Here is a 17,131-nt window from a genome sequence, read left to right on the forward strand (position 1 = left end):
ATTGTCAGGTTCCTACCCCTGAGCTTGCACTAATTATTTTTGTATGTGGTTTGGTACTAGAACACAAGCGAGCAGATTTCTGGACCTGGGCTAGTTGCCAGTTATTGTTCTCCGAGTCTCTGACACAACGCCCTTTCCCATTCACTGAGCGTGAGAGACTCTCTCACACACACACACACACACCGCCACAGAGAAAGGAAGAGGCGTCGCGTCAATCAAGGGGGCAACGTGACGTGTTGACCCGCCCTTTCGGCCGCTCCTCCCGTTTGGCTCTATCCTGTGACGTCACCGTACCAGCGGCCTCCATCTTGAAGCCGTGGTCTGAGTGTCCGGTCCTCCCGCCCCGGGCAACGGCCTCCCCCGGTATCCGCCTCCATCCGGAGCCCGGGACCAACAGTGGCCAGGGGCAGCATGGCGGGTGAGATACATTGAATGGCGGGGATGCATGGAGGGGCTTATTTCTAATGCTCGCTTGTAATTAGCCACTGTTTGGCTGCAGCGCTCTGTGTGTGTGTGTGAGAGAGAGAAAGAGGACTGTGCAGAGCGGTGTGTGTGAGAGAGAGGGCGAGGACTGTACAGAGCGGTGTGGCGCCGGCCTGTTCTCTGCAGCGCGGATGCTCAGCCTGTTTCAGTGGGGCCGGCTATGAGTTGGCATTGCTGAGAGAGGGACTGAGAGGAATCAGGGATGCTCAGTATTGAGAGGAATCAGGGATGCTCAGTAATGAGAGGAATCAGGGATGCTCAGCACCTCCAGCTGCTTTTTTTCTACTGCTTTTCCCCCTGTCAGCTGCCGGCTGGGGAGTCGCAATGTAACAGCTGGAGGGCAGCTCTGTGGCTCAGCATTTAATGGCAATAAGTAACATTATAATCTATCCCTTGTCATTCTGTCTGGCCTTTCCCACCCACCCCCTGGGTCCCAGGCAAATGCCTTTCTCATCCCCAGACATGTGAGAGCTCCAGGCATTTCCATCAGGTCTGCATTCTGGAAGGGCCACAAAGGCTACGGGCACCCCCATATTCGCCAAAACTTTGCCGGCCTGATGCTGTTGCAAACATGGCTGCCGGGTGGTAGATTCAAACAGCTGTCAGATCTGCAGCCCGCCCGGTCGCCTCTTGTTTGCAGTATAAGCGGGCGATGCAGGGTTTGCTTTGGGCAAGGCGGCAGTTGGGTGTAGAGGGCAATTTGGCTCTGGATACAATTCAGGTCAATGGAGGGCACTTAGCTGCCTGTTAAAGGTGGAAATGGCATAGACTGCGACCTACTGCAAGTCACTCCATGCGCCGTTGCCTTAAAACCGGCTCCATTTGCCTCCATCCAGCTGCTGAGGATGTGCCACAGGTTGGGCGTCCTCTGTGAGCAGTGGTGGGAGCCATCGCCATGTGAGTATACTGCCCTCTTTGTACATACAGATCTGTGCCCCCCGGCGTCCCTGCAGCTTTCTGGTCTGTGTGGGAGGTACGTACAAGCCACACTGGCTCTTTCATTGCTGCACTTTCATTCAAACAATAGGGACAACAATATCCCCCCCCCCCGCACTTCTTGCAAGATTTGAATTCTACTGAATTTCTTGTGTCATGGGATTTAGCATTTTTAAGTCAATTTTTAAGTCAATTTTGCTCAGATTTGAATGCCAATGTTCGGTTCTTGGCAGAACCTGTTTTGGGAGATTTTCTATTGGTCCTGAAGCAATATATATATATATATATATATATACATATCTATCTATATATATCCCTTTAGAAAGATCTGCACTCTCAGGACTTAAAATTAAACAAATTACTTTATTATAAAGTAGAACACTGACTTTCAAACCCAGGCCTAATAAAGTAATTTGTTTAATTTTAAGTCCTGAGAGTGCAGATCTTTCTAAAGGGATGGAGATTACTTGATGACCCTGCACCCAGGCATACTAAAGACTTATATCGAGAGTGCATGGAATATATATATATATATATATATATATATATATATATATTATATATATATATATATATATATATATATATATATATATATATATATATATATATATATATATATTATAAGTTACAGAGGAGTTGCATGACCTGTTTTTATACAGGTCATGGAACTCCAAGGTGACTTCTAATATCCTCATATTTAGCAACAGGGGATACTTTATTTATTATAATACGTTTCAGTGAGTAATGTGACAAATTACATCACTAAGCTCCAATTATAACCTATGACATCACTAAGCACCGTTTATAGGATATAATTTACAGAATAGTCATGGCTCTTGTGAATTATATATATATTTAATGCCTATTGGATACAATGCACAATAGCAATCCGCTTGCACAATGTTGTTAAGGAAATATTTGTGTTATGGGCCAGGCTGGCACACGATGTGCTTGTTCTGTAACGTTTAGTCATGTGATTAGTACATGAATTACTGTGAGTGTTCCACATAGTAATGTATGTATTTACCAGGGTGTATGTATGTATGCAAACATTCACGTGTCACAACAGAAAGAAAGCAAATTTTCTTGGCGTGTTGTTGAATAAACATAAACTCATGCGTACGTCGGAGAGAAGCCTTCCTGTTGAACCTTATATTTGAGGCATATGTTCCATCAGGTACGTTAGTGCATTCTGGTTGAGAGTTTTCCAGTGGAAGCTTTGAGCCACTTGGGTTGGCTTTCCGGTGGTAAGAAATCTCCCAGTTTGTGTCCAGTGAATGTGTATGGGACGTGCTCATAAATATTAGCTGAAGGATACACTCCTGTGCACTCTGATTGGATTGTTTAAGGCAGAGCTATCCAACCAGATATAGTTCTTCAAGGGCTCCATAGATGCTTTGTATGATGTCCTCATTTCAATTTAACCAAACCTCTCAATGTAAATGGCCTCCTTTACATGGAAAAGTTGCCCAGCCCTTATTTATTGCCACCATGTAGCTCACACACCACAAAGCTGCTGCTATACAATATCTTCCTGTGCCAGTTGAACTGCCTTTCACTGCTAGGTCCAGACAGCCTTTGGCTTCGTAATGGACATTCATGTCTCTGCCATTGGGCATAGAGAGGTATTGGGCATATTTGCACTGGTAGAGAAGCACTAAGAACTTAAGGATAACAGTGTCTTATCGGCATTGATTAAAGCAACTCTCAGCACCTAAATAAAGTCGGTTCTGTCGTTCTGCACTGGGCAACTAAGATTCACTGCGGGCCACTAGGTTTTAGCAGCAATAGGCATGAATTCAGGTAAGCAGGGGTGTAATAGAAGAAGCAGATACTGCAGCTGAATGTGTAAGTAGGGCTCAGTGGGGCACTGACTGAGTTTCATTATATAGTGAAACCTCGATTTTAAGTACCCAGATTTTGTTTACCCACATTTTACATTTTTTATTAGTGGTCCCACCAATTACAGTGCATTCCAATGGGTGCATTTCTCTGATTTTAAAGGGGTTGTTCGCCTTTTAGTATGATGTAGAGAGTGATATTCTGATTTACGATTGGTTTCCATTTTTTATTATTTAAGGGTTTTGAGTAATTCAACTTTTTATTCAGCAGCTATCCAATTTGCATTTTAAGCAATCTGGTTGCTAGCGGTCAAATTACCCTGGCAACCATGCATTGATTTGAATTAGAGACTAGAAAATGAATAGGAGAGACCTGAAAAATGAGTAATAAAAAGTAACAATACATTTGTAGCCTTACAGAGAATGTGCTTTTTAGATGGGGTCAGCGACGCCCATTTGAAAGCTGCAAAGAGTCCAAAGACGAATAAAACTATAAAAAATAATGAAAACCAATTGGAGTTGCTTAGAATTGGCCATTCTATAACTTACTAAAAGTTACCTTAAAGGGAAACCACCCCTTTAAGTAATGCTTTCCCGGATTTTACATCAAAATTTTGACCTAATGTACCCAAATACTGCTTTTTTTTCCTCTATGAATTATTTGTGTAATAGAGAGGTTTAAAATACTGACCAGATGTATATTTTGCCATGGTTCTGCCTGTAAATAGTCACTTCCAATTAGTCTGCCCATTATACAGTCCTGCACCAATCACTTATTGCTTTTGCTTTTGGTTGTGCATGTGACTGTACCCAAATATTAGGAGGGTCCTAAAATAATTTTGCTTGGGGGGGGGCGGTAGTATGAAGCTGACAACACCTTAAATAAAAGTGTTAACACATTACACAAGTTATATTTGCTGTTTCTAACACGGAAAAGTACTCTAGGAAATAGACTGACAGCTAATGCTATTCAGCTAAATCTGATTATTTTATAAGTAAGAAGCCATAGATTTTTTTTCTCTGAACTAAATTTGGTTTAAAAGTAACGTTGCCAGAATTCATTTTCACGATTGAAAAGCAAATGTTAATTTTTATCAGTTGGCGCACCATCCTCTTTGCAAACCCTATATAGGAGGCCCCCAGATGGCAGTTGGACATCCTGTTCCCATGTGTACTAACAGGAGATGCAACCGTTGGCCCGTCAGTGCAGATTTCTCTCCCAGATGCGCCTTGCTTCCAGCTATTTGCTTATCCAGACAAATGCTGTTTTCTCTTCCTTATCTGACAATTCAGTTTCCTCCCTTTGTGTGAGTAACGCAGACAACTAAATGCCACCTTCTATACCTTTTGAAGAAGACCCGCACCTAAAGGTGGCCATAGACACACAGATCCGATCGTACGAATCGAGGATTCGTACGATTTTCGGATCGTGTGTGGCGTGTCCCGACTTCTTTCGTCCGGCGGAGATCGGTCGTTTGGTCGATCGGTCAGGTTTGATTTTGACCCGACCGATCCCGCCGGAACCCAGGGCACATCGTAATCGGATCGTTCGGCCATGCGGCCAAACAATCAGATTACACCCGATATAGCCATGTTTGTTAATGGCATATCGGGGAAAGATCCGCTCGTTTGGCGATGTTGCCAAACGAGCAGATCTTTGCATCTATGGCCACCTTAACCTGTGCATTTTACACTTTTAGATTCACAGCAGGCCGGGAGAATTGCAGCGGTTGAATCTGCGCGCTACAGAGGGCGACACATCTCGCAAAAATGCTTTCCCACCTACAATAAAGTAATTCCCTGGCGGGAAAACATACGAGGTGCTTTGTTTTTGAAAGTCCCAACAGTTGTCATGAGAACCTCTGGTGACTTCGGAAGACAAAGCCCCACATAATGTCCCCAACTTCTCACTGGTGATTTACTTTATTCTGTGTTTGAAAGCATTTTTGTGAAAGCTGTTGCCCGCAGTAGCGCAGATTACTGGGTACAACAAATCTCCCCATCTGCTATCACTCTAAGGGGACATTTAAAATTACCCTTGTCACCGAGTCCATGACAAAGAATACATGGACTCTGTGACATTTTATGTGACCGCAATAGTTGTGTGACTATTACACCATTATTTAAGCTCCCCATGGATCCCAACTCTTATTCTGTGGAAACACAATAGGGTCATGGTGTTCCAGGGCCAGTTATGTCTTTGTCCCCCCCTCAGGTCCTCCTAATCAATGGCTGCCCATTCAGAAATGGGGCTTCGTTGGCATCCTACTAAGTGCCACCTTCTCTTGCAAAAGAGCCAGCAAAAGGCAAGTTGTTGGCTTGAACTTTTTTAAATTCTATAGTAAATACAGTATAAAATGTTTTATTTGGCGCTGTATGTCCACATGTTTATTCTTTCTGTGCAGCTTGCTCCATATCCAGCTGAACTTTGAGATTTAGTGTTTATGGATGGGCTCTTAAAATGATCTCAGATCGGGACAGGTGACATGGCTGATACATGTGATGTTTACGTTTGTAACCTTTTTTCATAAGCTAAAGGGGCTGCAGCCAAGTGTTGTCTCAGGTTTGACTTCCACCGAAAAGTCTGGAAATCCACTGCCTTAAGGTGGCCATACTTGGGTTGATAAAAGCTGGCGACAGATAGTCGGCAGCTTATTGGTCTGTGTGTGGGGCCCTCCGACGGGCTTCCTGGGATGTCTGGCCGAGAGTCGGCATGTCGATCGGGCAGGGGTAAAAATCCCATCGGATCGCAGACTGCATATGTTTGTTGATGCAGTCTCGTGGTCCGACCGCCGTTGTGATCTGATAGTTGTGCGAAACAAGCGGATCTCTCTGTATGGCCTCCTTTAAGGTAGCTATACACGGACAGATTTAAAGTGATACAGATGCGTTCCTATAAAAATCATAGGACCATGTCCATATCTAGGAGCTGCTGCATGCCGAATATTTTCAAGTAAAAGCTGCCCCAGCCCCGCGAACCTTCATTAACCCGACCCTCTGACACCGCTTACTGATCTTCCGAGTTGCTTCATTGACGGGCTGGGGGCGGAGCAATCCTTCCATAGGCTGCAGTCCGTTTTTCATTTGTAATTAGCCTATGGAAGGATTGCGCCGGCACAATTCAGCATCGCTGAAACAACACAGAAGGTCACCAGAGTAGGGTTTACGAAGGTTCGCGGGGCTGGGGGGTGCTTTTAGTTGGAGTGCAGCAGCTCCTAGATATGGACATGTTCCTCTGATTTTTTGTTTTATTTGAACGCTTTAAGCTGCTGATTTGGGTCCTTTAGATTCGGCAGCTTATCTGCATGTGTATGGGGCTCTCCAACAGGCCTCCCTGATTGATATCTTACAAAAATCGGCCCGATCTTGATCGGGTAGGCTTGATTTTTCTGATGGATGTAGGACCGCGTTGGCTCATTGATGCAGTCCTTGCTCTGACTTTTCATATCCCCTTCATTCTAATGTGATTGTTCCTGCCAAACGATCTAATTGCCACAATATTGCCCACCTAAGGTTAGCCTGTTGGAGGGAAGATTAGTTTGTATGGTGACCTAGCCAAACAGGCAAATCTTGGTATGTGGCCACCTTTAGAGTGTAGTTTTTGCTGAGACCCCTTTAAATCATCTTGTAATGCATGATTCGTTTTAATATCTAAAAGTTTTGAAGGAAGCACGCATTAGCTAGAAGTGAATGTGGAATTCCTCTGCTGCATGTTGGCAGAGTGCAGATTCAGTTGTGAACATGCAGCCGTTGTTCCATGCGATGCACCTCCTTGCTCTTTCCAGAGGCTGTCGGAGTTGTGAGCGTGAGCTCTTCCTGTGTGGGTGGAACTAGAAGCAGTCATTGTGAGGGTGGTGCAGGATCTGTGTGAAGTGCGGCTGTGTTTTCCCAGGAGCAATGTTCCTGAAGTTTTCGCCCCGAGCTGGCTTTCTGGGTAGCCTTTAGCACTCTGGACCTTAGTGCCTAGGGAAAGGGATAAGGCAGCTGTAGTGTTTTATCATTTCTATGTCTTCTCTCTAAACTTTTCTTTTCTTCTCCCTCCCCACCAATATGATCACGCTGTCACATTTTTGCAGATCATTAGAGGGTGTCTTTATTTATTTTTAAAATCAGAGTCTAAAAAGTCCTTTTTAATTCTGGTATTGTTGATATTGGTTACGTATTAAGAAGCCAGTGGTGTTTGGAGATTTTTTTCGATAGTTGGGTGTCTTTTTTGATTTGAGGCGTTTCACTTTGTGTAAAATTTGACTGGGGTGTAGGCAGGTTGTAACATAGATGTTGGAGTCCCAGCCATGCAAGAACATGTTCATGTCCAAATTCGTTATGCTGAAAAGCCTCAAGCAGGCATGCAGTTCAGCTCTGCTGTCACTTTTGTTTCTGTATTAAACTTGTTTTGTGGCCCACAGAGAGATGGAGTGACCTCTTGGTGTATAATACTATTGTCTTTGATCTCCTCTATATCTTGCAATTTTTATTTTCTCCAGCATCTTTGTGGAACCTGCTGGTAAACAACTGCGATTAATGGGCCTGACATTTCTAATTCTTGCTTACCAGCCCAAAAAGGTGCTGTGACAAACTTGTTTTCTAGGCAACGGCAAAGTCAAAGTGGATCATACATGTAGTTTGTAAATCATGTTGTGGCCCCATTGTGCCTTTTATGTGTTGATGTTTTTGAAACCTGACCTTCCTTTGTGATCGTATATATGTGCCACTTTTTTTTGGCAGTTCATTTGCCGGTCTGTCTGTGGTGTTTTGTGCTCCTGTGATCTCTCTTCACGTGGTTAAGCTTCTGGGTGCTGTCATGTTTCTTTTTATGTCTCTGCTAATACTGCTTCCAGTAAATATAATGGAACTCCAATATGCATATAAATAATACCTCGCCATTGTCCCTCAGCTTACTGCATTTAGTTTTCTTTTAGTCCTGCATAAACATGCTCTGCAGGCACTCCTCTGACCTCTACCAAGAAGAAAATACTAAATCAATGCCCCTTCCCTTTATCTGTCTCATCCATTATATCAGCAAATGCTACAAGCTCCAAACACATTTCTAGTCCACTAATTCCTGCATTGTCTTTGCTTTTCTTTCTCTGATAGAAAACCAGTGACTAGCAGATGTGGGAGAGCTGTTGATAGCTGGGGGTTCTTTGGTTTGTGCTCAGCATCTTCAAGCTCAACATCTCCGAATGTTATCTCCTTAGACCCCGATTTATTTTGAATAGTGCCTGCAAGAGTGATGGCTGGACTGTGCTTGCCTGTGTCTATGGAGGTGATTATATGAATGTCTCATCGTCATTTCTATTCTATCTTGCAGGAGCTGGTGGAGGCAATGATATTCAGTGGTGTTTTTCTCAGGTCAAAGGAGCAGTGGAGGAAGATGTATCTGAAGGTAAGTCTTTCTTTTAAACCTTGTTGAGAAGCCTTTAAAGAGTGAGGCCTTTCAGCACACTTCTCACTAAAACATTTCCTGTACAGGCATCGGTGACCTTTCTTGGCTTATATTGGCCCACTGCTCCACTGAGCGCTTATACAGCAATCCTTAAGGTGGCCATAGATGCACAGATAATATCGTACGAAACGAATTTTCGTCCGATATTCGTTGCGTGTATGGTGGAAAAAGAGCTGACCGATATCGGCAGAAGACTTGGATATCGGTCGGCTCGTCGATCGGGCTGGACGGAAAATTTTGATCGGGTGCCTTTGAAGGGACCCAAACATCGGCCATTGTTAGTGCTGAATCGTCAGATACAGGTAGAATTCTATTGTTTCTTCCCGTATATCTACCTGTATATCTGACGATTCAGCTCTACACGTGTGTATTGAAACGAACAATCTTTCTTGGAAACATCTTTTCCAAGAAAGATCGTAATTGTTACGTCTATGGCCACCTTTACTTGCTGGAAATGGGGATGGAAGAAAGGGCTAGTTGAAGCATTAATCATATTGTGGCGGCTGCTTATCAGCACGGGCCAGGAATAATGGATGGGGCGAAGTACAGGTCAAAAAATATTGCAGGAGAACCTGTTTGGCCTGGTAATAAGTTGAACCTTGGGGAAAATAGACCTTTCATTGACACTCTGATCTTTAATACAAGGAAAAGTAGCACTAGAGTCACTTTAGGGTAGTGGCACACGTGAATGAAATTAGTTGTCCGGCAACAAATCTTCTAGTCTTTGAATCGATTCGGCTTTCCGAAGTTTCCTCGTGAGGCAACTTCAGAAATGTATGCCATCCCACCACGATTCTTATTCTTGCCGGCGGGAAGGCATTTGTGGAGATTAGTTTTCTGAAGAAGAGATTTGTCCCTGGGTGACTAATCTCCCACAAATCTTCGTGTGCCACCACCCTAAAGAAATACTGACATAGAAATTAAACCTTTATTATTTTTTTTTACATGTATCGTAACATAGACTTTGCATGCTATTTATACATTTTCCATAAACCTATTTGCCCGATGCTTTTTTTATGTTACCTATCTGATCCCCCATGCTCCTCTATGAGAGGTCTGCCATATTTGTGGAGTGGTCGGCCATTATCATTAGAAATTCTGACAGGACAGTCGGGTTGGCCCAGGAACTTCAAGTAACAATTACTTACAGAAGCAGACCTATCAACGAAAATCTTTAGTGTCCATATCACTTAATGAACAAAAAATACTAATGTCTTGCCATGACCCTGTAACAGGCCTAATCCCGGTGCAGGTATCTGTTATCCAGAAAGCTCAGAATTATGGAAAGTTCGTCTCCCATAGACTTCATTGTAATCCAATAATCCAAATTTTTAAAAATGATTTCCTTTTTCTCTGTAATAATAAAACTGTACCTTGTACTTAAGCCAAATAAGTTTTAGATTTATTTAATGTTTACATGGTTTTCAAGTAGACTTAAGGTACGAAGTCCCAAATTACAGAAAGATACGTTATCCAGAAAACCCCAGGTCCCGAGCATTCTGGATAACAGGTTAACTAGAAAAGCTGTAATGGCTCTAAAAGGTGGGTCTACAATATATTAAAATATTCGTGTTGGGGGGGTACTCATGCACACATCAGATTTCAGTTTTTGTAAAGGTTTCTAGCTAAAATAGTAAAACTAAATTTGATTTTCAGTGCTTTGAGATATCCGATAGCTGTAGGATTTGTTAAATGATGATGCCTAATGCAGTGTTCTCCCAGTGCACCAGATTATTAGTATGTGCATGGTCCCTTCTGATATTAAAATACTATGGCTTAGTTGATTCAGGAATTGGGCATTTTTGAAAATGTCATCTGCTGATGCAGCATTTCTGCCTGCTCATGGTCCATCTGTAGAGGAGGAAGCAAACAGGAGATGCAGTTCCCCTTGCACTTCCTGCTGATCGTTTGTGTTCTCTGCAAGTACAATTGGAACAATAGGATGGAGGTCATAACATGTGTGGCCCCTTGTACTCTCTCCGTCCATTCTCCTTGTGGGCCAATAGTGTACTGGTCAGCCCGTATATAGCCACCTTTAGACACGTATACACATTGCATCACATTTAATATGATGTACATTTATATTTCTCCTGTATATTTTAATACCGTACTTGAAATATTTGCATAGTGTTGGATAAAGTGTACTTTGAGTTTTTTTTTAATGCTTGTGTGGCAGTTTATTTCCTGGTATTCGTCATACATTCTTCCTGACATAGAAAAAGCAGGTAGTTAATCATTGACAGCCCAGCCCAGGTATTAAAGCAAGGAATCTGCATTGCTGGCTCGATATATTCTCTTGAGGTAAGACTTAGCAGTTCTGATCAGTTAATTTACGAAGTATAATTAACAAAGAATTTTTATGTAAGTTATTTGAGGTTTGTTCGTGTCACAGAGGTCAGCAGAGCCAATAGACATAATGGGACCATATTTTCCTGTATATGGGTAAGACATTAAAGGGATTACATCATGTTTTTTATGGTGCAGTTTACACTGCAAATAGTTCACTCTACCATTTTCCTGAACCAACAAGTTTATTTTTTAGTTGTAATATTGGTGTGTAAGCAACCATCTCTGGTCATTCTACTGGTCATGTGCTTTCAGAAAGAACCAGCACTTCATGATGGAACTGCTTTCATATAAGCTACTGTTTCTCCTACTCAATGTAATTGAAGTCGCAGTTGGACTTGGATTTTTACTATTGAATTTTGTTCTTATATCTACCAGGGGGCTATTATCTAGTTCCAGTGAGCTCTTATATTATTACCTTCCCATTTTTCTGGTGATCGGCTGCTGGGGGAAGTGGGGGGGCTTGATATCTCTCCAACTTGCAGCACAGCAGTAAAGAGTTACTGAAGTTTATTAGAGCACAAGTCACACGACTGAAGGCACCTGAAAAACTATCAACATGTCTAGCCACATGCCAGATTTCAAAATTAAATATATTGGTTGGCTCATTTGAAAAAAAGTCTGCTGGAGTACTATAGCATTTTGGAAACATTGTTTTCCCATGACAGTTAATATAATTTAGGGTGGAATAACCCTGTTTAATTTGCATTATTTCTCTATAGTGTTTAATTAGTACTACAAAATCAAGGGTGCTTTGTTGCTTTACAGCAGAGCCGTTCCTAGTTTCCAAACAAATTGTCCACCAGTTGGTGCGTGAGGACAGGCTACATTAGTGCTAAAATATAAGAATTTCGGCACCCCCAGTGATGACCTTTTCCTTAAAGAGACATATAGTTATGCAGATTCAGTATTCTGGGCACTTTTCCGCCAGTACACTCCCTGCCCCACACCTCTGGTTGCATAGCCAACATAATAGAAACCGTTTTATTGTGGCATCTTACGTCTCCTGTCTCTCACTAGTCATAATGACGGTGTATTGAGATGCTCTTGTTCTGAACGCAAAATCTGGAGTGGTGTCATTTTCACTCCAAGTGGCGACCTGCTGACTGCTTTGTTGGCAATCGCTGTACCGATACTGAGGCGTACCACTACTTAGCGCTGTTTTTTTTATTCTCTTAAATGTTTTGGCTTTCATCTTTGCCACTTGCCTTTTTCCTGGTACATAAGCAACGCTATAGAGCAGGGGTCCCCAACCTTTTTAACCCGTGAGCCACATTCAAATGTAAAAAGATTTGGGGAGCAACACAAGCATGAAGTCCCTTGGGGTGCCAAATAAGGGCTATGATTAGCTATTTGGTATCCCCTATGTGGACAGCTGTACTTGGGACTATAATTAGTTTTTATGCAATTAAAACTTGCTTTCAAGCTTGGAATTCAAAAATAAGCCCCTTCTTTGAGGACCCTAAGAGCAACATCCAAGGGGTTGGAGAGCAACATGTTGCTCACGAGCTACTGGTTGGGGATCACTGCTATAGAGGGTTATTGTGTCCGCAAGTGCAGCTAAGCAAGTGCAGTTTTTGAGCTCAGTCACCATGTCCCCCCCTCCCAGAAATCCAGCGTCATTGCAGTCACAAGGGGACATAGTACTTGATGTAATTAAATATTTTTAATACCATGTAAAAGCAACACCATATATTACTCCAAATTGCCTACAAAATTAGTGTTTTTACATTTATCCAATATGTTTAATGCAACTACGTAAATCAGAAGCAATTGTGCAGAAGTCAGTCTGGTGTTATTCCGCCCCATTCTTTAGGCACAAGTGTGTTGTTCCTACCTTCTTTGATCCGCTACCCACCCGGACCCGCAACTGCCTTATCCGCAACCCGCCGACCACCATCAAACAGCAAGTGATGGCACCTGAAAATCCAACCCTCATTTTCCAGGGTGTCTGCTTTTTTTGCGGGTACCCGACCCACGGCAGAACTCTAGCTCCAGGCTTCCCTTCATGCACAGCATCAATAAGAACAGCCACGCTCAATTTGGAACAGAAGACAGGAAGGAGTGCAGAGTGCAACTATACAGAAGTGCAAAGATGCAAGTACATCGAATGAATGTGGGTCAATATGCAACTCACTGTGCTGAAAATGACCCCTTATGTGTACCAGGCTTTTAGCAGTTCTGATTCCCTTGACTTCCATGACTTTTGGGATCTGAACACACTTCGTTTAAAAGACACCTTTTGTTCTCGAGTCTTTCTCGACCAGTTATTTACAAAAGAGCATTGCAGCGGAAGGACTATATTTTGGAAACGGAACCAACAGTTCCCCCATCTTTTCATGCCTTACAAATGTGCAATTCTCCTATCAATGTGTGCACTGTTCAGGTCTTGGTCAGATGGATAGGGGAATAAAAAGTAACCATTGTTTTCTAGAAGAGTCTGTTGAGTAGATTCACACGGTACAATGCCACCTGGAAGCAGGATGCCCACTGTTATTTGACGGTTGCTTTGCTAGGCCGATGACAAGTTGCCGACCAACTTTTTGCTGTAGTAAGCAAGTTTCACATGGTCTTTATGCAGACATGCTGGGTGCGGGTTGAGCTCTTCTCCTGCTCTCCCTGCCTGCCACTGTTAAATCCTGGCTTCCCACTTCGGGGTTCGTTTTTTATAGACGATGCGCCTGCTCGCCCTGCCCCTTTTGTGACATCATTGTCGGGTCTATAAAAGCAACCCAGAATTGCAGGCCTAGGGCAGGTTAGGGTCTGGTGCGGGTCGGAGAAATCCTGACCCGCATATCACTACTAGGGATGCACTGAATTCACTATTTTAGACTTCCGCCGAATCCTTTGTGAAAGATTCAGCCGAATCTGAACCCTAATTTGCATATGTAAATAAGGGGGAAAGAGAACCACGTGCTGCACGCACAAAATTTTTTTTAAAAAAACAAGTTCAGCTCACTGGATACTGTATGCTCGAAATCTGCAGCAGGGCCTGGATAGTAACTAACCGAAGGGAACAATGAGGTGCAGTGCACCAGAACTGGAGATGCAACTCATATCCAGATGTTAGTGCATTGCATGTAAAGTCTAAGGCCCGAGCCCCAGCTAATAAGAATGGAATCAATGAATTTGAAATCTTATTGCCCCTTTTACTTAAAGGTACATGTTTGGAAGGCGGACAACCCCTTTCAGATTGCATAGTATGTATCCAGTTTATAGAGTTGGTGACCCCCTTCCCAGAGCTGCTCTAGAAAACCATAAGGTGAAAAATGAAAGTTTAATATTCGAAAAAAATGGTCACTAATAAAAAGTAATTGAAAAAAGTCTTTATTTCAGGTGAATTATCTGAATACAAATGAAATGAAATGTAGTGTTGGAAGGGAAATAACCCCTTTAAGAACATGTCCATTTTCACTTTGCAATCTGCCAATTCAGGTATTCTTGTATTGTCAGGGAACACCACAAACCTTTATCTTAAGGGCGCTAAGCTCCCCAAATTTTCTGTCTGCTTACACTTGGAAGTGGTATTAATTGAATGCAGCCGGTTGAAAAGTTTGAAGTACTGTTGATTTTTTTACCTACGTAACAGCTTCAACTGTGATTAAGGTGCTGCATAAAACAAAACTATTCAAGCAGTCTTCTACCCAGCATGCTTAATTTGGAGCTTTGAATTCTTGTTGCTGCTTTCACCCATAAAGAGGACTAAAGTTGGCCAAACCTACAGAGCCCAATCTGCACAATTATCAAAACATTCAAATGTTCAGGCTAGTGACTACATTTCATCAGGAACTTGGGCAACCAGTTAAATCCTTAAAGGGATTCTGTCATTATTTTTATGGTCTACTTTTTATTTCTAAATTACACTAATTATTCACACTATTATTCAAAATTTTATTCTTGAACCAACAAATGTTTTTTTTTAGCTGTAATATTGGTGTGGATGCAGCCATCTCAGTACATTGTGCCTGAGCTTTGAGAAGGAGTCAGTACTTCAGGATGGAACAGCTTTGAAACAGTTTTTGTTTCGCCCCTTCCCACTGCATTTAAAGGAGAACTAAAGCTTAACTAAAAATGTAGCTATAAATGTTGTACATTGTTTTGTGCTTATGTACCAGCCCAAAGCAACCACAGCACTTTAGCAGTAAAGAACTCTGTCTGTCTTCAAAGATGCCCCAGTAGCTCCCCATGTTCTTTTCTGCTGATTCACTGCACATGATCTGTGCTGCTGTCACTTACTGAGCTTAGGGACCCACTCACAATATACAGTACACATAGAATAGAAATGTCTCAATATATTAGTAATTAATACAGATAATTACTACATGGCAGTACAGAAACCATTGCAACTAGCATCAGAATTTAATTTAATCAGCCCTGTAGCATCAGATTATATTACAGACCAACCTCATTTTCTGCTTCATAATTGGCAACAACCCCTAAGCTTAGCTTCTCAACAGCTGCTCAGAGCCCACTGAGCATGTGAGTGTCACAGACACTTTCCAAAATGGTGACCCCTTGTGACAAGTTTGACGTCCTGGATCATTGCTGCTATTGAAACTTTAGGCTGGTGCAATAAAGTTCAGTATATAAAATGTGGCATTTTTAGCCACGTTCGTTTTTAGGGTTTAGTTCTCCTTTAACCACAAACCACATTGTGGTGCTATACTCATGTCTCACTAGGTGGGGCCAGGGGCTTTAGCAAACAAATGCAAACAAATCCTTCAGCAGATGTCTGGAAGCTGCTATCTGGTTAGGTGCCCGTTGTTCTGTTGATAGGCTGCTGGGGAGGGGGTGATATCACTGCCAACTTGCAGTAAAGAGTGACTGAAGTTCATCAGAGCACAAGTTACGTGACTGGGGGCAGCTGGGAAACTGACAATATGTCTAGCCCCATGTCAGATTTCAAAATTAAATATAAAAAAAATCAGTTCTTTTGAAAAATTAATTTTAGTGATGAATTCTGCTGGAGCAGCACCATTAACGGATGCGTTATGAAGAATGTTTCCTGCGACAGTATCCCTTTAAGGGCCATGGCATATTGGGAGATTTGACTCCTGCGGATAAATAAACTCTTTTGAAAAAGATCTTTTGGCAGATTTTGCCTGCTGTAGAGCAGCTTTAACAGTGGCCAACAAATCTCCCCATGTGCCATCAGTCTAATAATACAAAGTGTTTCTTGACCCTGAACAGATCATGATCAAGGAGGACATGTTTGAGGTCCGTATACAAAACAATTCAGACAAAATAAAGTTGGGTGCAAATCCATGATTTTGTGCTGTAGATGAGTTTTTTGCTGAGCTCAGATCTGCTGCTGACTGCATGGAAATGGGATCATTTATCATCAATGAAATCTCTCTGTCTTGAACAAGGCAAATCCCATCCTTCAGCTTCACACACAGCACAGAATTCTGTCAACGTGCCATCTGCTTACTGGTGCTGTATCCGCAATCTACCGTATTTCTAGTAATCAGCCAGCCTTGTAGATATGCTGATCCATCCAAGTCTTTGGCCATGTCCTGCATCACACATACACTTCTACAAATGCTTATAAAAGTTAATACTAACAGATAAGGAAAATGAGTTAATCCACATCATTTTATATTTTACTATCTGAAAATGTCGCACTTTCTTCTCTGTTGCAGCGGATATTATCTCTACGGTAGAATTCAATCATTCTGGCGAGTTGCTTGCTACTGGAGATAAAGGAGGAAGAGTGGTCATTTTCCAGCAAGAGGTCAGTGGTGGTGGAATACTCTGGTGTTCATTTAGTCCATGAATAAAAAAAAGAGGTTGTGGAAAGCCAATTAGTGGCACTACCAAGTAATGAAAAATAGTGGATGTAGTAAAAAGTGAAAAAATACTCCGTTCACCCCAGTCTATTGGTGCATGTATACATTACCAAAATGAAAAATGGCATTTTCATATTTTTCATTTTGGGAATTCATTTAGTAAATGTTTAGTTACTTAGATTATGTATATACTGACACTTTGCGTTTCCAAATATTTGTATACCTCATGTATAGAATTCTAACCCTCCTTATATAGATCGCTGCAAGTACTGGGGACCCGTGAGATT

The 17,131-nt window shown here is 42.2% G+C and overlaps 1 protein-coding gene across 1 annotated transcript in view; it reads left to right on the forward strand.

Moving 5' to 3' along the window:
* Positions 1-233: 233 nt before the first annotated feature.
* The window catches only part of LOC108711598 (serine/threonine-protein phosphatase 2A 55 kDa regulatory subunit B alpha isoform), a 35,434-nt gene continuing 18,536 nt past the window's right edge, over positions 234-17,131 (forward strand). The window contains exons 1-3 of the mRNA XM_018253483.2: positions 234-418; positions 8,575-8,649; positions 16,698-16,789. Coding sequence (XP_018108972.1) covers positions 412-418; positions 8,575-8,649; positions 16,698-16,789 — 174 coding nt within the window. The 5' untranslated portion in view covers positions 234-411. The remainder of the gene's footprint in view (positions 419-8,574; positions 8,650-16,697; positions 16,790-17,131) is intronic.

Source organism: Xenopus laevis, chromosome 3L, assembly GCF_017654675.1.
Source record: "Xenopus laevis strain J_2021 chromosome 3L, Xenopus_laevis_v10.1, whole genome shotgun sequence".
Classification (NCBI taxonomy): Eukaryota; Metazoa; Chordata; class Amphibia; order Anura; family Pipidae; genus Xenopus; species Xenopus laevis.